This window comes from Falco biarmicus, chromosome 9, assembly GCF_023638135.1.
Source record: "Falco biarmicus isolate bFalBia1 chromosome 9, bFalBia1.pri, whole genome shotgun sequence".
NCBI lineage: Eukaryota > Metazoa > Chordata > Aves > Falconiformes > Falconidae > Falco > Falco biarmicus.
In genome coordinates, this window is record NC_079296.1 from 39,424,752 (window position 1) to 39,448,268 (window position 23,517).

At 38.8% G+C, this 23,517-nt stretch overlaps 1 protein-coding gene across 1 annotated transcript in view; it reads right to left on the bottom strand.

Moving 5' to 3' along the window:
• Window positions 1-1,387: 1,387 nt before the first annotated feature.
• Window positions 1,388-23,517, bottom strand: part of REEP3 (receptor accessory protein 3) — a 62,020-nt gene continuing 39,890 nt past the window's right edge. The window contains exons 3-9 of the mRNA XM_056351585.1: window positions 23,087-23,159; window positions 18,536-18,612; window positions 17,847-17,967; window positions 16,434-16,547; window positions 8,869-9,016; window positions 6,204-6,355; window positions 1,388-5,417 (exon numbers count right to left, since the gene is read on the bottom strand). Of these exons, the coding sequence (XP_056207560.1) occupies window positions 5,361-5,417; window positions 6,204-6,355; window positions 8,869-9,016; window positions 16,434-16,547; window positions 17,847-17,967; window positions 18,536-18,612; window positions 23,087-23,159 (742 nt within the window). The 3' untranslated portion in view covers window positions 1,388-5,360. The remainder of the gene's footprint in view (window positions 5,418-6,203; window positions 6,356-8,868; window positions 9,017-16,433; window positions 16,548-17,846; window positions 17,968-18,535; window positions 18,613-23,086; window positions 23,160-23,517) is intronic.

Genomic DNA, 23,517 nt, shown 5'->3' on the forward strand with positions numbered 1-23,517 from the left:
TGAGCTTCCTTATTCATGTAGTCGCCGTACGTTAGCAGAGAGCAGTGAAATCCTAGGCTGTGCCTGAAGTCCTTATAGACTCTGCTCCAGCTGCTTTCATGATTCCTACCCTAGTCCAAGCAGAGTGATCTGTGGTTGAACCCTGGATAAGGCAGGCAGGCGTAAGAAAGGCTCCCGTTCTGTTCCTGAATAGATCTACAGAAAGGATGGAAACAATTTCGGAAGTCTACTGATTTTACAAGACGTGTTAGGTTCCCCCTCACGTTCAATGATGTTTTTCCCATGTTAGTGTGGAAGATACACAATGCTTAAGGTCTCTTAAAAAAAAATTTAAAAAGAGCCCCCAAGAACCTTCACCATCACTCCATCAGTTTCATCTTGCGGCCTAGGACATCTGCACCAGCACCATTTTGGAATCAAGCATCCCCAGAGCAGGTCTCACCAGCATAATGTTACAACAGCAAGAAGACAGCTTTTAGCTCACATCCACAAATGTTCCCGTTAAACATTAGTTGAACAAATCAAGGAGGGGGGTGGGGTGTGTGGAATCGGCATTGTTTTCTGACATCCACAATTTCTTCAGTAGGTCGGGGTTTTGTACGACATGAACTGTTCTGACATCAGGAACTGAATCACTGCGAGGTCCCTTACAGTCAGTCTGTGCTTCTGGGGATGTATTTTCATAATGCTTACAAGACCGTAGCAGTAAATAGTAGGTTTTTTAAGTCTTTCTCCTCAATCCGATCAAGAAATTACTTCCTTTTGAGGCAGTAAGTCAGGAAGCCTTGCAAAAAAAGGTCCAGAAAACATGGCTATGGAGGGGTTTTGCTTGGGTTTTGCTAGGGGTGTTAACAGCTTACTTGAAGGGAGGTTCGAAAAAGGGAAAGCCCAAGTTTACCTATGCAGCTCCTTCTCTGGGTTAGCAGAAGAATTCTGATGGGGAAATACAAAACAAAATGTTTGCTGGCACAAACAACAGTAAAGCTATATCAATTAAAAAAAAAAAAAAAAAAAAGGCTACTGTTAGGAGTGGTTTAATTTAAAAAAGAAGAAAAAAATCCAACCGTTCCCCAGGAAGCCGTACTCTTTTGGGAGACTAAGCATCTTACTTGGAGTTTACTACAAACTTAGCATCTAATCAAATAGGTAACACTACAGCACTTTCAAGTTGCCTTTAACAAGGCAAGTTTCATCAAGTCTAAATCAGCATTGGGCTCCATGGCAAAACCTCAGTGACAGTTTAACCATACTTTGAACGGTTTTAAAAGTCTCTTCACAATTCAGATTGGTCGTTTCAGCACTGGAATCATTATAATAAATAACAGAATACGGATTACATAGCGACCGGTTTGTTAATCATAATTCAGATAATAAAATATCCACTGCATCCTGCTCAAAGCAGCATTTATTAAAGATATTATCAAGATAAGTCAATGAATAATGAAGCTTTCCCTCCTACAAATATGTAAACAAGTTGACAGCAAGTTATTATTACAATATAAAAATTAAAGCTTACATTGCATTTTTGTAAAGCTACTAACTTCAGTCTCAATGTAGACAGTCTCTGGTCTGTAGCATTTAAAAATACGAGTTCTTGAAAAATGTTACAGTATTGCCTTTGCACATACACGTTTGTAGAAAAATACTTAAAAATACCAACTTTCTATTAATAAAAGCAACACCAAAAATAAAACACATCTTTTGTCATGAACAGCGTGTAAAATGCATCTAGCATTTACTCCACCGCTCCATTTAACCAAATTATCCTCTGTTCATTTTAAAATTCATTATGGTTTGCAAAAAGTGTCTTGGATAATATTCACTTACTTTCACATAGCAAAGCAATTAGCATTAAGTAGCTAGTATTGGCAATTACCTTGTAATCAGTCTGACCTAAACTTATTTGCAGCTGAGGCCATCAATTGAATCCTCATCTTAAACTGTGTATTTTAACACGTACAGTAGGCTCTTGCTAAGAAATCTGAGTCAGTCCAGCTACATTTTGGAAAGGCCTGAAACCTTTACACGATTTAACACGAAATACATACTCTCTTTTTAAAGTGCCTTTAACCTCTCTCTAAGTTTTCCTTTAACTATATTAGCGATCCTGTTGGTGGCAGTCAGTCAGTTCTCAGGAAACGCTTTATTCATAAGATGATGTAATTTGACATGTTCTACTCTTTACGTTCCAAAACCAAAAAGAATGTTCAATTTTTATTTTTAATTTTTTTCCCCAAGAAGTTTACTGGCAAGAGCTAGACAGATCACTTCTGCAGTTGCTAAGGCAAAAAAGTTTAAAAATTCCCTGTACACAAAGTTTAACAAGATTATGCGATATATCAAAACCAAACTCAACTGAATTCCACAAGCAGAAAGAAACACGTATTGTTGGGATGAAAGCTAATCACGCCATTGTGCCCTACCAAGCACCAGCTGACCATGAACAGCAAGGCGGGGGGGTGGGAATTAAGATCATACAGTGAACCAGTTTCAGGATAAATTCAAAGAGCAAAATCAAGCTGTCAAGGAAAGAATTTTATGGTTGAATGTTAGGCTGAAAAAGCCAGCTAGGACAACACGGGAAGTTTTATCACTTAAGACAGTATCTGAGAGAACACAAGGACATTCATATGGAAAAAGTAATGAATATGAATAACACTGCTAGCTTTCCCAGTGTCATGCATCGTTCAGAAAAAGGAGAATTTATTTAGCCTTTGTCACTGCTTAATTAGCAAGTTAAGTCTGCTGGAAGTTACAGCCTCCAGTACATAGTGGCATGTCGAGCAACTTACTGACCACGAGCGTGGTAGAGCCTAAACTACTCGAATGACTTCTAGCCTTGGAAATGCGAAAAGCACACGACCCCCAAAGCAGGATCTACACGGGCCTGTAACAGGAACTGTAATTCTGAAAGAAGGGCTTACCCTGCTCCTTCATGCAGGATTCTGGTTTGTAGGAAGATGACAGTTTTATTGCCGATAAAATAAACATGATGAGTTAAAGCCAAGATGTGGCAGCAAATGCTCGAGGAGGATGCTCAACTGGAGAGTGAGATTTAGAGATTCCACCCAAGGGCCAGCTTAGTCTAATTTTCAGAGAGGGTGAGACACAGATACAAAAGCCTGTTTCCTCTGACGTCTTACATACCTCACAACACAAGCCAGCCTTTCTGTGCGTTCAGGGAAACGGGTGAGAAGCAGAGACATCCCTGGGGCACAAGTGATGAAACAGGCCTGGGGGAGAAGCTCCTTTCTGACCACTGCCTCCCCCCCAGACAACAGCTCCCTGTAAAAGCTCGATCACAAGTTGCAGTTTAGGTTAGAGGATGGGATTTTTGCCCTCTACTCATTTGGGAGAGAGCAGCCTTCCTGTCTTACCATACGAAACCGCATTTTCCAGTACAGGGACGCAAGCTTTGGCCGTTTAATCACGTATGGACTGGTGCAACTTCTGACTAAAGCATTTAGCTTCCTCGGAGACGCTAAAAGCACCGTGCCATCGGTACTGTTATACCTGACCAGGGCTTTGCACTTGGCTTACAAACGCCTACAATAGCGAGGAACGCAATGCCAACACAGACCAGCTGCATTTTTATCCATACAGTTCAAACCCTGGCCCAAAGCCTACGGCAGGCTACTTCTAATGCCAGTGTACATTAACTGGTCATGAAGTGCCTAACAGCAGGACACCTGCTATAGATGTCATATACATACAAGAAAAAGAACTGCAGCAAGCCCAAGGTTTAAGAATACCTTCAGAAGCGCTGCAGTAGACCGTCACACCTGGGGGAAGGTCTAAGGATTGAAGTCCAAGATCCAAGGCTAAGAGGGAATCGCACGCCATTTTCTCTTCAAGAAAAGTAAAACCACCTCTCCCCATGCCAAGTAATAAAATACTATCTACAGAAAGTGGGTGTTTTCTCCCTAAATCCAGAGTAGAAAGAAAACTAAAACAGCCTAATTCTCAGAATTGCAGAAAATAGAATCAAAGGGGACTCAAATAGTCATTTTGACAAGTCCCTGCCTTGAATGACATTTCAAAATTAGTCCCTGTGCAAACAGTTATGCCATAGGACTCTAGGTTATAAAATGGCTGACTAAATCAGCTAGACCTTTATAAAAAGCTATTTGTATGTAAATATTTTAGTAACAACTTCAGCAATAGAAGAAAGTAGTACACAGCCAATTTTAGAATCTACACATGATATGAAATATACACACATACATGTTCTTTTTTATATATATACACACACACACACACATTCTTAAAGCAATGCAGAGCAAAACCAAACCAGGGCCTGAATAAGCTATCACACATGCCTTTGTGTCAGCATGACTTAAAATACACAACTGATGGGCTGATCAGATCCCTGAGGTCTATCACTGGTATTACTAACAAGTTTTACTTACCACAATTTTAACCAAAAGTTGACTTAAATCATGTTACATCTCTCTAGGTGAAGGAGAAATAAAGACACAAAACAACAACAAAAAAGAAGAAGAAAACAAAAGACCAAACCACAGACAAAAAAACCACACAGCCTTGTATACATAGAAAGGCACCTGATAATATCGTTAAGTGTTAGTAGCAATTATCTACAGCATACTTAGCGTACTTAAGTAATCATGATAAATTAAAAAGAGATAATCGAATACAAGAATTGCTGGCATTCAAAAGATAAGTCTAACCTACCTAAGAAGTCACTAAAATGACATGTGCAGCTATAAACCAGTAAGTGTGCAAAACTATACAGTTTTGCATACAGTGCTATGTGTACCCCCTAGTTTGCACCTATTAGTATTATATATGTTTGTTAAGCTTGGCAATATGATGCAAGAAGATGGTCTTAAGGATGTACCGTATCAACTTCGTCTTCCCTTCCCCACCATCTACTGTCCTTTATTAAACTGTACGTTTTTAAATTACACAAAGGCTTTTCACGAACTGTAGTTCAGAAAAATATTTCAAGTATACCTATATTTTCACGTAAACTTGGGGACTGACTATGGGTTCACTTTTCACAAGTTCCAAATACTTACAGCTTCTGCTAATTCAATTGGAATTGTAATTATTTTGACCTGTTCAGTTCCTCTGAAAAAAAGCTGCTTCCTGTTACTCATTTAACTCCTGTTTAAGGAGTGCTGAAATTCATACTGTAACTTTTCCAGATTTAAGTCTAAACAATAAGCAATTACAGAAAAGCAGAGTAATACTTTATCTGACCACTTAGGTTCATAAAACCAAGTCCTACCATATCTATTCATATATACTCATTCTAAGAATCATATACAGATCCTTGACACACCGAATTCAAGTTATTATTATACAGCAGTTTGTCTCGCAGGCATTGTGCAATACACCTAGAAGTAAACAGCAGTTCTCTTCTTTACTCTGTATTTCAGTGATCCATACCGTATCTGAGGGGGAGGAGAAAAAAAAAAAAAAGTAACAACGACTTGAGATCACTTCAGGCAGAAGTATTATTTACCTTTCCACTAATCCAATCTAGTGAGTGTCTTTAAATGTGCTTTGGACACTCCACAGTTTCAGTAAGAGAATCTACCTATGACTGAACGGGATACAGTTTCAAAGAACTGGGCAAGAAGGATAAGTCTCAACAGTTTTCCCAGAATTACCCCAAAACTATTAAAAGATTCCACAGAGATTTATCTTTTAAGTATCTTGAAATCTGGTGATGCGCAAATATAAAGCACTTCGATTACTGCACAGAATCTCCGCTTTGTGGGTTACAAGTCAAAGCAGGCCATGCCTATGGGAACTAAAAAATTCTGAATCTTCTTTAATCCATTAAACAGCAGATGTTTAAGTGTGCACAACCATGACGCTCAAATGCAGATGACAATACCGCTATCTACACCCCTTTCAATGTCAGCAGTTCCTGGAGTTTGGGCTTGTTAGTGCCAGAATTAGCATTACAAGCACAGAGTCCATTTCATCTCCTCTCCCTTTTTCCTCGCTTAGTTCATTTCATTCAGGTGTTTCCCTTAAACACCACAAATAACAAAAGCTCCAAGCTTGGAGCTTTTCTAATCACATACTTCCTTCTCCATTTAGCCTTCTACAACCCAGCTACCATTGATAACCCCTCTAAAGATTAAGAAAAAAGAAATAAATTTCTGCATTTCTAAAAATGCTAAGGTACACTGTTGAAAAACTCAATACTTAACTAAGATTATACTTGCCTCTTTACGGCCTTTAATAGTTTTCACAGATTTCATACTCTGAGTTCTTCGAAGGCCTCTCTGAGCAATCATTTCATCCTCCGAGTGTGTCCCCTCCATCTCTTCATCTGTTTTATCATCTCCAAGATTTTTTTCCAGTGGAGTTTTGTAACCTTTAAAAACAGTTTTATAAAAATGTTTAATAAGACGCACCTATAACTTTTAGATTTCTAAGCAAATCATGAGTTTCATCTTTAACAAACATCCTTTAGAACTGATATATATATATAATACTATATATACGGACCATAGATAATATGATCAGTCTGCCCGCTGTTTCAAAACAGCTGAACATCTAGTCTGCCAGGAACTTGTTACTTATAATTCTGCCATCTGCAAATAACAAGCCACTTCATTCCACAGGTTTGTAATGTAGTGGTTCCTCAATGGTCAAAAATTAAACCATCAGTCTGCTACCATCTTCTGCTTTACCCTGAACTGCAAAAACCTCAGTGGTCATCTTGAGAAGCACTTAAAGGTTTTTGGCCACGATCCTCATGGGAGGGTGGTTAGACTAGATGATCCTTAAAGGTCCCTTCCAACCAAAACCATTAAGTGATTCATATGATCTTTCTTCATACTTTCATACCGCTCTGCATATTTAATAGCAAATTTCCTTTCAGACAGATACAACGTCAAAATACTGTTAGGGCTTGTTTACATCCTGCAGGAACAGGACCAAGATCATTACTGAAGCTCGTCACTAGATGGCGCAGATTGCTTTAAAAACACGTCCTGGAAAGCTCCTCGGGGTCCCGAAGCCCTGAATCCCATCATAGATGTATCTTAAAGCCCCCAAAGGGTTCTTTCCCCGCGCCGAGCTCTCCTTTCACAAAGCCATTCCAGAACTTACAAGCTGTAACACTCAGGGACATCTTCTAGACTCCAAACCCATTTTTATTCATGATCAATGTACATTTTATCTTAAGTCAGTATCTCATTTAGGCTTAATTAGGTTCTTTTCCTTTGGTCATTTCATTTTTGTCCTGAAATTAGAATTGCACTCACCTACTCCACAACTACTTAAGGCAAACTTGCCTCCTCAGCCATGCTAGAGGGAAACACGTCTCTGCCTCCAATACAGTTTCAGTTCATCTTTTTCAATACGGAGGATGTGAAGCACACCTATTACTCATCTAGTTTCTGACCAGGGTGTTTGCAGTGACAACCACGCTTCCTTATCTCTTACTTGCAACGCCTCTTCTGATGCATCAGTACCATATTTGCCTTCTCCACAGCAAGCACTGGCAGCTCAGTCACCAGTCAGATCAATGTCCTACAACTAGGTCTTTTCAGCTAATTTGCACAGGAACTCCCAGCTCAGATCACAAGAAGTAACATTCTGCCAAGTGCGGTGAAACATTCCTACGTGGTGTTACTAACTCTATCCATGGTTTGTTCTTTTTTAAAATCTCTAACGCTGAAGAAAAATCAAAGAAAACAGAAGAGGCATATACTAGATTTGGGTCCAGGAGTAGAAACAATTAAGTTAAACAAGCTCTTAAGAAAGCATTTTGACATGTGAGATTCAATCTCACAATCAGCGATTATTTACACAGCATAAGCTGTACCCGAGTAATTTAAAAAAAAAACAAACAAACAAACCACACCGCTGTGTTTTGAGCATTTTCAAGCTATTTCAGATAGGTAACTACAGCCGTCATACTAAGAAACACCCCCTGCACAACACCTGCAGCGACAGTAACACAGCTCTTGACGAACTCATGGGCTTTCTCTTGTGGCCAGCACCCCCCATCTTTACACGTGGGATCAATTCGCAGTTCAGCTTAGGGCCGCTCAGGTGGACATTTATTCCTCAGAAACACCATGAGCTACCATGCGATTCCCGGAATTCCTTGCACTCCAGAAGGACCATCACTCTCCAAAAATGGAGAGATGAGAAGTGACAGGCTTAGGTGAAAAAGAAATAGACTAAAGCTATTTCTCTTGTGGGAAATACCAACTACTTCACACTGTAGCCTTGCCACTTAACATGGTGCAATTGACAGTCCTCCACCGAAACCTTCCTTCAGGCGTCACAGGCTGAAGAACAAAGCGATGATGATCATAAAATAAGACCAATTAAAAAATACCTCTTCAAAAACATATATTGGTCACCACATGCCATCTTTTGAGTGCTGATGTGCATCAGTGTATTACGACAACTTAATGCCTTCATTATTCCTATCACCACATGTCATTTTACATTTTTAACTATCACTACAGACCTATTGAATTTGTTTCCATTAATTTTCTCTTCTTATTTATTGAACTTCCATAAATTTTCATGTTTAACATCTGTACATTTGTTACAAACTACTTAATCACACATCTTTTTACTTACAATTAAGCTTTACTTTGGCAAGGAATTATTGCCGCTAATTGGCAAAGGTAAGAGTAACGAGTATAGTATGACTACAGTGTTAGTGGCTGTAAGAAGAAAATAAGAGAGGACTTCTCAACTATCATAATATACTTTGCTGAAGTCAAGTGTATCTTCCTCTGTTCCAAGTGTACTGGAATTCTTTGTGGCCTTTTCAATTTCTAACTGGGGTAAAAGTATTTCTGCTTTCCCACTTTTGTCTTTGGTGACTTGATCTTTTAGCTAGAGAAAAAAAATACTTACCTGAAGATTCACTTGCAGAGGCTCTGATTTTCTTTTTTGCATCTGGTAATGCCTGATAGGGTCTCTGTCCTACTGGCTCATCTCCTTGTATAGTAGTCAAATCATGCATACTGAAACTTCTCAGTTTCTCAGTTATCGCACCTTGACTCTGAAACACAAGAACAGCATCTTTGAAAACAAAGCATAGGTTTAACTTTGCTGTTCAAGTCGGTTTAAGATGTTTAAGCCCATGCTTCCTTGTTGCACTACGGAATTCATCAAACATAAGCATGCAGTAGATTTATATTTGCTTTAAGTATTGCTTTTACCCAAGCTTAACTGTATATTGCTCCTAGACAAAACAGTTACAGAAAAGGTAGCAGCTTCATTATAAACGTCTCATTTCACTGCTTTAATTTGAACAAATAAAGGCTTTTGGGGTGAGGGGAAGCGTTCAAAAGAAAAAACCAAAAACAGTCAATTCACTTCAAATGTTATTTCTCTAGCAGTGCTAGGTACCATGACAGTGGGTTTAACACTTCTGTTTTAAAAAACATGGTTGAAGATAATAAAGGTTTATACTATTTTATATTTTACCCTCTATAAATTTGAATATGCATAACAAAGGAAAAAGTGTTGAAAACACGCTCTGTAACAGTAACTCAAGTAACTGAGAAACTGGAAGCATTACAAAAAGCTCTAGTTGACAGAAACTTGAAGCCACCGACCAAAGAGGTCCTGCCTGGACTACAGGTTAGCAGGTTCTCTTACTAATGCAGCTTTACTGACACAATACCAACCCAAAAATCTGATGCTACATATAAGAATAGTTGATCACATTTGAACATCAGTATTCCTTCACCGATTCTGTATGTCCCATGTAGAAAAGACAAAGACTAAGTTCCCCTTTGGAAAGGAGGGTCGTGAAGCAGCTCTTTCACCTTATATCAGATGATGTTATTACTAAAGGACTGAAGATTATATAGCATAAGCAACTAAAAGAACAAGCACATTACTCAACGTCATGTTAAAATAACATTTAATTCTTCCCTCTCTGGCATATGAGGCAAAAAAAAAAGTATTTCAAAAGAAGGTTAACAAGCCTGTGCATGAATCCCACTTTAAGCAAGTGTTCAAGATTTTGTGTTGTTCTTACAAATGAACGTTTTCAGTAAAATTCCTCATTTGAGCATTATGTTAGCTAGCAGTAGCAGAAATCTGGGTACAATTCCACACATCTCTCTCTGCAACAGCACCAGCATAAGGCAATTCTCGCACCACTGGCCACAGCCATTTGTTCCCACTCTGATGGCAACAACTGTTTGCAGATGATAGACCAGCACACTAAATTATTCCACGTTAAAAATAGCCATGTGAAGTGAAGAGACAGTAGAGTGATACTCCTTAAGCTCACATGGCTACCAAGGCAGAGGGTGGGGGTGGCTGAAACCCAATATTCATTTTCTAATGACTAGTCATTAGTACAGCATGCAAAACTAAGACAGTGTGCTACACAGGCAAGAAGAACCTATTTTAATTCTACACCACCATTCATACATTGCCACTAAACAGTACTGAAGAAAAAGTTCCTTATGAGAGAAGTTCAAGTCTTTACTTTTCTAGTTCTTCCTACACATGTGCAGGATGACTGACAGTTCCACAACTTGCCCTACTGACAACTACAGCCTGCCTTTGAGTTAAAACGCGCTACCAACAGTCTGCGCAAAAACTATTGTAGAAACTCTTACGTTAGTTTTACTCCCTAAAATGGCTTATTTAAAGCAGGAATTCCTGCCTTTCCACTACTCCTCTTCTTGCGCTGCAGAACATTTACACAGTAAACCAAATCAGGAACCAGCTACGCCTCAGAACTTAAGAAACAGCTGCTAGGATGCTAGAGGAAAGACCTGGAAAGGCAGGACTGCTTCTTTTGACAAGTAACAGCTTACGTAACTGCTATAACACGTAAGACTGTTGATCAGTCTGTGTCCACTGCTTGAAGAGATGCAAGAGGACTCGGGTCTCAATCACTGAACACTGATGAAAGCATAAAACTGATCCAGTAGGTTCTCAGGAGAATCCATATAAACTCAGTGCAACTCCACTCACTAAGTGCGGTCAGAATCTACTAATAAAATGGTGACAGCAGCTGGATTTGGGCAGAGGCAGAAGTATAGGAAGACACACTTGCGTAACAGTTGCACAGCGAGTTCATTCATCGTGTGATATACTACAAAAAGACATTTGGAAACTGTACAAGATAATGTAATTAAGAATATAATAATTAACATGCCAAGAAGAATTCACATTACAGCCTGTATTTCCTATTCCACTGTGAAAAGAGGACTAGATCTAAGCTGGGAACATTCAGCCTTATTTTTCAGGGCAGCTTTTATATACAGAATATTGTTTTTCAAAGGGGAAAAAAAGTCAACTATGTGCCATAAAATAACATTGTGCCCCTAAACAAACTGCACACTTGATGAGGCTCGAGCTCCTGCCGAGTGCTGCCTTATTCAGGGAGGATACGGCTGATTCATACAATGGGCCCTTCATTCCAAAACGACTTGCCAAGATGGAAAGTTTTACTCAAGTTACACACAGCAAATATTAAGAAGTTTGAAAGGATATGTATACAAATAAGAGATGCAGCTCACATGCCTGAGATTCACAGCAGGAATAGGGGCTACACAAGCACTGCTGTACTGCACGTACTCGCAGCCACACATTACACCCACCCTGTGCAGGTACTCCCTACAGCACTGCCAGACTCCTGCCTGAATGCAGTCTGCATCCCACCCTAGGAAGATCCACTCTAGCCACATCAGCATTGGTTTCTACTTCACACCACTGCACAGCCTAATCGGAGGACAAATTTCAAGGTGTTTTGTGTGGGTTTTTTTCATTATGGGAAAAATAATAATAATAAAAAAAATCACTGTGCTCCTATAGCACTTGAGATTTAAGATTCTTTCACCCCCCAGGCCCAAAAAAAGCAGATAACTGCTTTCTGCCAAAACAAAGTATTCTGTGAGGATCTCTATTACTCTCAGCTCAGGATAAAAGTGTGGCCAAAAAATATTAAAGACCCTCCCTACTGCAGGAAAAGTGAGATTAAATACTCTCTGTTGCAGGAAACGTGAGAGTAATATTCACATTTAGAACATTAATGCATGAAGAGCTTTGCTACCTTGCTGAAAGTTCGGAGAGTGGCTAGCCACACCTTGCGAGCAAGATGTTTGCCCCCAAAACAGACGGCAGAGCAATACGGTTGCAGGTGGAGCTGAAAGGGGATCTCCTGCCTCTGCTCTCATGTCATGGGTATGGCAGCAGCCGTCACCTCTCCCCAGCCATACACACAGCCCCAAGATGCTGCTTATGAGAAGATCGCAGAGCAGCTGCCACCCCTGCACTGGTGTCCCATTATCTCAACAGTTCCTACCAGTAAGGCAGAAATTCAGCAGGCTGAATCCAGCCTGGAGGCCACCAACTAAATCACACCATGAAAGACAGACACACACATTTACAACCACAATGCAGGCAAAAAAGCACAGAACACAGTGCTCAAATTTCTATATAAATAAAACTTCGAGGAGAGATGAACTGTGAAGTTTGTGTTGTCTTAAAATGCAAGTCTTAAAAAATGAGCTTGCTTCCTTATTCAATAGTATTTCCTGAAACATATTAAATGCTTTTCAGAGACCACACTCATTACCCATGACCAATCTGAAACACTAATTAAAGTTGTAATAGGTTTCTAAATCCAGGTTTTGATAAATATAGCCTACTTAAAGGACTGCTTTTGAGACTACTCAGGCTCTAGTAAGCTATTAGTATGCAGTCTCATCAGCTGACTCTCATATATGAAATGCCATTCTCTATTTTGTTTCTGAGCATGTATTTTTATAGTCTATACACTTGAGCCAGGGAAATTGCTGTAAACAGACATCACACAGTATGTCTGCCTCAGGGACTCTTTTTGTTGTTGCTGTTTAAACTGGGCTTGCACCCCTCAGTGGTCCGGATCACCAACTAAAGCTGCTTGCCTCCATTAGACAAGTTCTCAATGAACTCCACATCCACAAAGCTGCTTGGAGCTTTGTGGCCGGAGAGCTGCAGCGTGCAGCACCCACATTCCCAGCTGTTCTCCCCTTGATCCGATCGCGGCTGACAGCGAATGACTTCTGTTCCCTCTCAACCTGAAGAGGGACTGCTGTCCCATGAATGACCTCTGCAGCATGCCAGGCAGTCCCAGCAGGGAGGAGGGATGAAAGCAATATTGCTGGCAAGCTGAGCTGCTCATAGTCACAGTAGCTGTACGCCACTGCTGGCTTTAACATATCTCCTTCCTCTGCCATGCCCTGAGCAGGAAGAAGGGAAAGTCTAGGCAAGGCCATGAGAACAGTATTCAACCAGCAAAGAGATTCAGGATGACTAAAAGACATGCAGAAACACAGCCCTCATAATATATTTATTATTATTACTATCACCACCAAATAATGCTTTACAAATGAGGTCACACAAATACTGTTCATAAAGGACAGTACATTTCACAACTTAATTAGCAGCCATCGTGCATGTGTTGATATAGAAACCAGTTCTCTCTAGTAGCTTGAGAAGTCAGGTAGGTGTTAGCAAAATCTGAACATACAGGTAATCAGCATCTCAGAGGATCCAGAAAGCAGATGCATCAAAATACAAGATATACCAGTGGAATTAGTGTTGTGAATATAATTTCCACAAATCTATACACTATTGAGCTGAATAAACTCCAACAACTTTCCTATCAATAAAGGCATCTTGTTGCTGATTATTTCATACGAAGAAAATTTTTATTAGTAAACTGTAAAAGTCAGCCTAGACCCTATTTGATTTTCTAAGTCTCCTGAAATTAGGATTTCACAAAGTTTTATTTTCTGTCATGTTGATTTAAGGAACACAATTTATTGCTAATGTATGCTATTTAGCAGGTTTTGAAACTCTAAATTTTAGATTAAATTTAGCAGGGGCTAACTAGTACCAGCTAAAATTATCTGTATAGAAATGTAAGTTATAAGCCATGACTCCTGCCAATTACATTTCAACTTAACTGCAGCAGAGCAGGTTTAAATCTATGTCAAATTTCAGCAGACTGACCTGGCTGGCTGACTGCTCCTGCCTCCCACACACAGCCAGCTAGCCTTTAAATACTAATCCCCTATTCCTGTTTCAGCCCTTGGAGAAAACCACTCTTTCCCACACTTGCTCTTGAAAATATTCCAGAAAGTTCACAAGCAATTTTACCACCCTTCTAAAGTCAGCATAAGCAGACATCGTAGCATCTTTTGCTTGGACACTTCAGTGAAGAAAAGCTTTCTTGGAGTTCCTCTTGCATAAAACTTCCCACATTCTAAACTCCTAAAACTCCTAATTTGAGATCTGATATGTCAGAACAAGCATGCCTGCTCCTTAAAGAAAAAAACCACCACCAACAACAAAAAAACCCCCACAAAACAAAAAGAAAAAGAAAGAGTGATGAAAGTGTTTCTCTTTCCCATCATAACTGATCCCACTAATAGGATTCCATTCCTGAAATCCTATAGCATGCTCCACCAGCTCATGCTGAAGGGATCATCTTTTCACCTGCTGGAGGCTGCAGTCAACTTTTGAAATACAGGGAACAAAAAAATAAAAATTAAACAATCAAAAAATATCAAGAACACATGCATTGTCTCCATTTGCTTGCATGGAGCAGTCATGCTCAGCTTTATAGAATGACAAACTAAATAGCAGTTTAACATGCCAAAATTAAAATTTTTCAGAGAGTCTCCTCTTGCACGTTGTGTAAAAGTCTTGTCTATTTTAGGTCTTTGATATTGTGGTGGTTGTTTTGCCCAAGCATCTCATCTGCACTGGACTAATTCTGTACAAATATCCACAGTTATGTTTAACAAGTTGACAAGTAGAGCAGACATCTTGCCAGTCACAGCTGAATAGCAATGAAATCTAAACACAGGCATTTAGGAAAAACTTATTATTTCAGAAGGAAGTGGGAGGAGATATTTCTCTTACTTATTTTATAATATTTCTGTAACACTGTAAGGATTAACACAGAAATATCCACCCTTAGCCAGACATAAGGAAAATGCACTGAGTGTAAGTATCATTACAGGTGCACACTGCAATAAATTCCAATTTGCTGTTTGGCAAAGAACTTGCATTTTAGCATTTGGTATAGTTTTTAATTTTTTTCCCCAGAGTACTTTGAGATTTTGTTTGTTGGGTTTGTTTGTGATGGATTTTTTTTTTTTTTTTAGCAACCTATTTTCACTCGGGATACTTTCATTCCTTTAAAGGTGTACTCTATTTCATTCTAAATTATTTCATGTCTCAAGGCAATACTAAGGGTTTGAATAACAGAAGAAGAACCAGTGATCAAAATGAATCACATTCTCAGTATTTTAGCCTCATTATGTCCATTTTTTAAAACAAAAAGTTGTATTTTTTACACTATCACCCACATACATCTTTAAAAAGACAGAAAATGAACAAACAAGATATGCATGACTATTTTTCCAAACCTTTCTGAGATACATTTGAAAATACAGTGTTTAGAAATGTCTTTGATTTATAAAGCAAGAATTTAACATACAGGCACATAAATTTAAGTTAAATGCTAGCTGTACCTACTTAACTTTGACAGCCAGGGATCTCTACATTGCTTCCTGTTACCTACTAACAGTGTTCATGTTTTCAGTTCTGTTACTATGGCCACAGCACTTTCATTTATTCCCATTAAGTAGGTAATCCTGATTGCTTTAAAACTGCCATTTAACTAGCATATGCACATCTTTCTTTCCATACTATTTTTGTGTTTTGGTTTAAGTTACTGTTGGGGAGGATACACATTGCCTAAAGTTATACTCGTTTTGGTGGGCCAGAAATTGCTTAGAATCTAACTTATGAGCTTGTATTTAATTTTTCGAGAACTAGAATCCTGTGAAATTCAGCTGAAGGTGATGAGTTTTGCAGAAACTTAATTTAGAAACAACCACAGGTTACTTCATAACGTAATGAAAACTACATGACAAAGCAAGAGTATGCTAAACAGCGATATGCAAGCATATGCTTAGTGTATTAATTTAATAATTAAATCAACAGATTGCAAACAAGTTAATTGTGTCAAGAGAACTTTTATCTGTGGTAGTAATCTTTCATGCCTTACTTCATATGTGGAGTTACCTCAAGTTGATTGGAGAGTAACAGCAGAAAAGCCAGAAATCCTTTAAATAGTTTGTTTACCAACAAGAAAGCACAACAGAGACAAAAAAGAAACAATGGTCATCTTTACCAAAAGCCTGCTTAGAAAACTGCATGCTATCTTTTGAATTACAGTCAACTGATCCCTATCATCCAAGAAATAACTAGAAGCCACCTTTAAACACACATAGAATGAGGAAGACTAGAGAGCTACAACCTTTAAATTGTGTTCCAGGTTTTCAATGCATTTGCAGAATTAATCTTTTTGTTTAGGAATGGCAAATCATCAGTACAATTACACTGTTCTACAGCAAGGACAAAAGCAATTAATGCAAGCAGAAAGTTACCTTTACAGCTGCTGTCACTGCAGCAGTTGCTGCCAAATTCAACCCTTGTCTTCCAAAATTCACCATGGTCTCATAGCCTCTTTCTTTGGCTTGTACGATGTACTCATCAATCTCCTAAAAGCAAAACACTGACATTTTAGAGCACTGTGTGTTAGAAAGTCACATTACCCCACAGTATTATTTTTCCATCAATAAAGGAAGACAGAAGAATTCTTTAAGAAAACATTTAATGGAACAATTACTTTTGCCTTTGTATACTGATGTTTCACTCAATTATACTCTCTCATTTAGAAAAGGATTACAGCTGGTCAAACAAGAAGTTAAAATAGATGAGTTTTGTCCGGCTCAGAAACACAGCAAGTTCCTTACAGATAGTAAGCTTAACTTGTCAGACAAAAGTTGTTGAAGAAATAACATGCTTCAGATGAAATCAGAGAGCTCCTTCGAAAGGTAGTAGGCTCACAAAGAACTTCTGAAGCCAGAGCTTTGACATAGTTAAGTACCACGGACAATACAGTCATGACATTTATCCCCAGCTGTGGTAAATGTCCGAGTTGGAGATAAAGTCTTCAAGGTAGTACACAACAGCTAGCAGACTACGTGGGAAAATCCCTTTAGCTTATGAAGCTGCAAACAGTTTATGGTTCAACCTTCAGAAGGTCAAGATGACCTTACTAGTCATACATGTGGCAAGCATGCCAGGTACCTGTTTTGCCTAACAAAGGCCAAGCCCAGCACTGACTTTTATGAGTGCTATTTTCCATACTGGGAAGGTTTTTTTCAGTGGTAGTCTTCACACCTTGGCTGATTGCTCTTTCCACACATCCAAACAGGATACTGAAAAAGAGCTAAGCAGATCTGTGGCCCTGTCATACTTTGGCTGAAGCTATATATCCTTTAGCTGTTTTCTGTTGCAGACTGGTCTTCCCTTAAACCTCAGTAGGAAGGCTCTCCTCTTACCCTGTCAATTTGCACACCAGAAGAGTCATCAATGTCATTAGTCCTGAGAGTTTTTGTTACTAGGTTATGCTAAAAAAAACCACGGTTACATGAAGAGCTGTTGCTAAAACTGCACCGATGCTTTTGCACAGAGAATACTGCACAAGTTCATTCAGGAGGATGTCAAACTGCATCCCATCCATTCAACTGGGCTCCCCAAAGCGCACTAAGTAGACCAGAGAACAGCAAGCTACCTCATGGCAATAAGAAGTAGTATATTGTCTGCTCATGCAAGCTTAACAGAACCATATATATGGACAGTCATATGCACTTGCCTCTACTAGTCCAAGTTCGTGCTGTATGGCAGATCAGCAACACACTGATACGCTCTTATCGTGTATCTAGCAACAGTTAGTATTTCAGCATATTGTTATTTCCATATTAGGCATTAAAAGTAAGAAGTTTTTTTCTTACCCTTTCTTTAGAAGAAAGAAGTGGATGGAGAAATTTTCTGTAGATTAAACTTGCCCCTCTAGTATATGGGGAAAGAAGCCAAATAACAAAAGCTATCTTCAGTTCATAGTACAGTGGAAACCTACACACAAGTTAAAGGTTGCATGAGATCAACAACTGCAGTGAGAAAATGCACAGTAATTAATCATCATGAAAAGATCTCTTACAAAAAACACAATTACATATTAGCATATAGGATTCTTCACATACAAGAAGTTATATTAGGCAATTATTAAATGAATTAAAATTAAAACAAATTAAAACAATTAAGACAAGATTAAACAAGTTTAGACCTATGGATTTAATGTTTTTAATTGATTGTACCGTCATTTAAAACATTGAAACAGTTAATATACTTGCTTTGCATTACACATTCCTGCACAGAGAAATTATAGTCCATCCTTTTAAGAGTTCCATTCCTCTATTCAGTTTCTACAGGAAAGGTGGAAGTTTTATAGTCCCTACTTCAAGTGACAGTGTAGAGCAAGCTTGAACACAGATGTTATACGTCACATACACTGCGATCTTTTCCTGAAAAAAAAAGGCTATCAACAAGCACAACTTCTTTATAAAAATGAAGCCGCCACAAGTCAAAGAACATCAGGAACAAATATAGTTTCAGCCAGAGTTCATAAAAAGCAAGCTCTTACCAAGAGATTGTTAGGTCAGTTACTGTTTCAGTGACTGTGTAAAGAGCAAACACAATCCAATACATCATCCAGCGAACCTGAAAATTAAAACACCATCTTCAGAAAGAATTTTTATTTTGCCTTTACACAGAATACACTATACACTGTACAGACAGTTCAGAGCTGTCACAGCAAGACATTCAACAGCAACTCAGTCTGCATCAACCAAGTTTCAAGCGAAATTACATGAAGGTCCCAAGGGTTTTCTGTTCATAAGTAGAACTGGTGGCAGCTGCAACAAGCTGTGTGAAATGGCTGGGTCAACAAGGTCACAGACTCACCTAAGCTGGCTTCACAGATTTGATTCTGCCTCTAGAAAGCTTTAGTGATAAGAAAAAACACTGCAAAGAGTCAGTAGATTATTGTAAGTTATGAAGTGCAATTCCCACTATAGCACTAAAGGGTATTTCACTCTCTTCCACATGTTTATACCACACACACAGAAATCAGTGTCAGTAAGTCAGGCAGCCCTTGATTTCATTTCATAGTCTACGTTACTCAGCTACACTTTGCAGTTCAGTTCTATACGTGTGCTTAGCATTATGGTATTAAACACTGGGACAAGGTAGGGAAAAAAAGCATTTTCATGGAAACTGAATTCTATTCATATACCAGGAACCACAAAATTCTTGTTAATAAAAGAGCTCCCACATAAGCATCTTAACGCTTCGCATTATGTTTACATCTTTATACTTTTTTGGTTTTGAGATTGACAGTATACATCATTGTTTTGAAATCAGAAAATGCTCTTGAAATACAGGTTTTAGTTCTGTTTTCTAATAGTTAACCACATCACTCATTTTTCTTGAACATTTTTTCAGATTTGGCTGCCTAAACTGATTACATCTTTCAGAATACATATAGAATTAGTTCTTCATTTGTCTTCTCTAAGATACCAGTGGCCAAATGCAATGTATTTCCAAAACAGGTCTGTGCAAACCACTACTGGTTATTCATACTAACTGAATGCCCACATGTTCTTTAAATTCCAATGCTATCTATGCTAGAAAAAAAAAAAAAAAAGCCAAACAGTTTGTTAAAAAAAATGAAAGAAAAGAGAAGAAAACCCATCGTAACCAGATGCAGGAACCTCATTTCATCTGTGACTAACAGACTAACTCTCCTGGTATACCCAGAAAGCATTAACCACATTTGTTAGACAGTAGTTCAAGTCCTAAACTCATAGTACCCTCTTTCAAAAGGAGGAACATACATACTTTCCTACAGAGGATGTGGCTCAGATTTAATCTTCACTTTTAAAGCAATCTTTTTTTGAAGTGGACTTAAATAAGTACTCAAAACTTAATGCTACCCTGCTGCCTATTTCATAGCTGTGCATTATGCTTTAAAACCACCTCCTTTGTCACAACTCGAGACCCATTTATCTTAAATGCTTTTCTGCATTTCAATTTGAAAAGAAACTCAGTCATGTGATGACATTCTTCACTTCAATCTCTCAGAGGATTTAGATATTTCAGGCTTGAATAAACTAAGACAAATGTACACAACAGCTGAAGTCATCTCTGACAGGCCATGTGACATGTAGACTACTAGTGACCCTCCCATGAACCAGAGTCAATACACAAATAAAAATAAAATTAACATCCACTCTTGCCCCATCAACCTAGGCATGACACAATGCAATTTTTAGGATGCCATGCAAGACTTAATTTTTTTCCAATATATTTTATCCAGGCTATTCATTCTTTAATCAACATCGATTTATCCAATTAGGAACCACAGTAGAAGTAGTTTCTCTTGTGCTGCTAGAAACAGTAAGAAATGCTCTGCAGACAGGCACATGAGATCTGCCAGGAGTCCTGCTGAGGTCTGGGCAAAGATTCTCAAAAACACAAATCAAATCGTATTCTAGTACGACTAACGTATTAAATACCAAAAGTATCCTTAACAAATGAATCTGAGCAACTTACAGCGGGTTTCATACCAGAAAAAAAAAACAAAACAGGAAAAACAGATGGTCATATTTGACACTGCCCAGAAGACTATCATCTGCTTAACTCTTAAAGATGAAGCTACAGAAGCTCTGATTGAATTTTGCTTTTTAGGTTAAAAGCGTGATTACAGATTTGTTTTGTTGAACTTTTTTTTTCTACCATCCAAGCATTAAGCCCATCTTTGTTGGCTTTGGCTGAAGCACATCCTTTCAAGTCAGGATTTTTAAGCTAGGATTTAGGAAGACTGCTCACTCAGCCTTCTAAACTAGATTTTAGATGCTTATTACAAGCACTTTAGTGTAACAGTCAAAAAACTCCTCAAAGATTTTGGTCAACTCCATTAAATCAAGGTAATTACAAGAAGAAATAAATCTCCTCAAAGTCACAGATCCTAATTTCTAGAACTAAAGTCCGTAAGTCTTTTAAATTACCAAAGTGAGCAGCAACATTTTTTTTCCCCTTAAATAATTATGAACAACTTGCTGCATCATGACCTAAACAGCAAGTCATGATGTCTCTACTCTTTGTTTGTTTGTTACTGGTGGAAGCAGTGGCTAAGTAAAAAATTTCACTGTTACGAAGCTCTTGCAATATAGAAAACAAAAACAGATGGCTCCTGAGCCACACGTAATCCCGGAAAGGAAGTTGTGCTTGGGCCATAACGTGACCAGCAGCACAGCTGTGTCATTTGGAAGGCTGCAGTTAAACCTACACCCTCTCCACGAACAAAAATTACCTAGCTGAGAAGATGAAAGCCGTGGGTTGTCCCTGAGATCTATCTGGACACTCGACCCAACCAGCAATCATAGAATCACAGAATGATGTGGGTTGGAAGGGACCTTAAGGATCATCTAGCTCCAAGCCCCCTTCCATGGTGGGGACACACCTTCTGCTAGACCAGGTTCCTCAAAGCCCCATCCAACCTGGCCTTGAACACTTCCAGGGTTAGGGCATCAACTCCTCTGGGCAACTTGTTCCAGTGCCTCACCACCCTCACTGTAAAGAATTTCCTCCTAGTATCTAATTTAAATCTACCCTCTTTTAGTTTAAAACCATTACCATGGAGTGGTAATTCACCAATGAGTTAATGTCATTCCCTGTCACTGAAAAAGTCACTGTGATGGGCCTCATTCATCTCCGCCCCATGAACATTTTGTATGCAACTGCAAGTTCAGGGACTGCTCAAAGACCACAAGTTACTGAAAGGCAGTGTTTTCACAGTAAATGAAAATATACAGATGAAAAAATATGGTTCCAGGTCCTACTCAAGGTCTTGTGTGGATAGGCATCTCTGATTTCTTGGATTAGAGCTTGAAACTGCTGTCCTCTACTTAGCCTGTAGATTCCTTTTGAGGGAGGAGGGAGGAAAAGCAGATTATAAATTATTTGCATTATATAACTTCCTGACAGGGTAAAGTAAGCATGAGACAGAGGAAATTCTTCTCTGATTTTTGTTGATACTTTTTTCTCCCAGAAGCGTAGCTCTGGCAGGCACTAGCCCTATGTGCACAAATAAGCTCTAATCAGCTCGTACACCAAAACTAGAAGAAGTGGACATCGTATTCATACTTCGGAGCCTTGATGGAGCAATCAGACTAAATGTAAGACACACAAGGGGAGGAACAACAGCTACAGCATTCTACCACTACAACCAAGTATGAAGTGGAGACACCACACATCCAGGCAGCAGCATTAGGTCACAGCTACGGCTGCTGAGTTTAAGTAACGATGGCACTGAGCCTCCTGAGTCAGGCAACCAAGTTAAGAACAAGATTCAGGACAGAATACAGGTTAGCTGCGGAAATCAAGTTAGGCTACCTCTTATAGTAGGGAAGTAACTCAGTGACCAAAGCTCCTCGTGACTACCAAAAGAATGTTACCCCGCTGCAATCATCATTGCTCACACTGAAAAGTAAATTATTTAACAGACTAATTCGAAACTGCAGTAACTACAGTAATTGTGTTTTTCTCCATTTTACTCTGTCTGTTCTGCTTCTTTCTCCCTCAACACCTTAACCAAATCTTTCCCTTCCCAGGTCACATTTTTTCTCCTCTTTGAGGAATGCTAGATGAACTACAGCTACCCCTTTTTTCTCAGGCAGATTTTGAATGCCCTGTTATGCTCCATACAATGACAATTAAACTGCTGCTACTGTTCAAGTGGTCACTGAGAATTAATTTGTCATTAGTTATACTACAGGTGTTGGCAGAATTAGAGAAACCTTTTTTCTACCCCTTGCCCAAAAGTGCATTATTTCAGACACTTTGCTGAAACACAGCCAACACTCTAAGGTTTATGTTTAAAAATCCTCCTAAAAATATCCATATACAGCATGGTGTGTTGGACACATTTCAGCAAAGTCTATGAAAAGCCTGAAAAACCTTAACTTTAGCCCTCCAGACAAAGCCACAGGACTACCACTAGATTCACACAGGTGTCATATCTAATACTAAGATAGTCAAATCAAGTTTTCATATCATTTACTACACTGCATAATGAAAACTTGACAGTTGTGTGACTGCATTTAATTAAGCAATTAAAAGGAATGTGACTTACATACTCCTTCACATTTTTTGTCTTCACAGCTTTGTATGAGTAATATGCAGGATACAGCATCCCAAACACCAGCCTATTGAAAAATAAAAAGAGCTTTCAGAGTCTGTTATACCATATATGACAAAACAGTGACGACAACACATCATCAGAGCAATGCAGCCAACTTGAAAAAGTCCCGTTCTCTAGCTTGGGGGAAAAAATAATCACAATATTATAGGTTGCTTGGAGAAAGTTTAGCAATACACAAAAATAGAGCAACATGAACATAAAAGGCTGTAAGGCCTGAAGACAACAAACAGTTTCGTAAGACTGCCTCTAATAGATAAGGTAAAACTAGTAGCTCTTCTGGTTCAGCTACAAGTAAAACCAGTCCTGCAGTCTGTCCATACCAAGACTACTGCCACATTGTAAGTGCTATCACACTTAAAGAG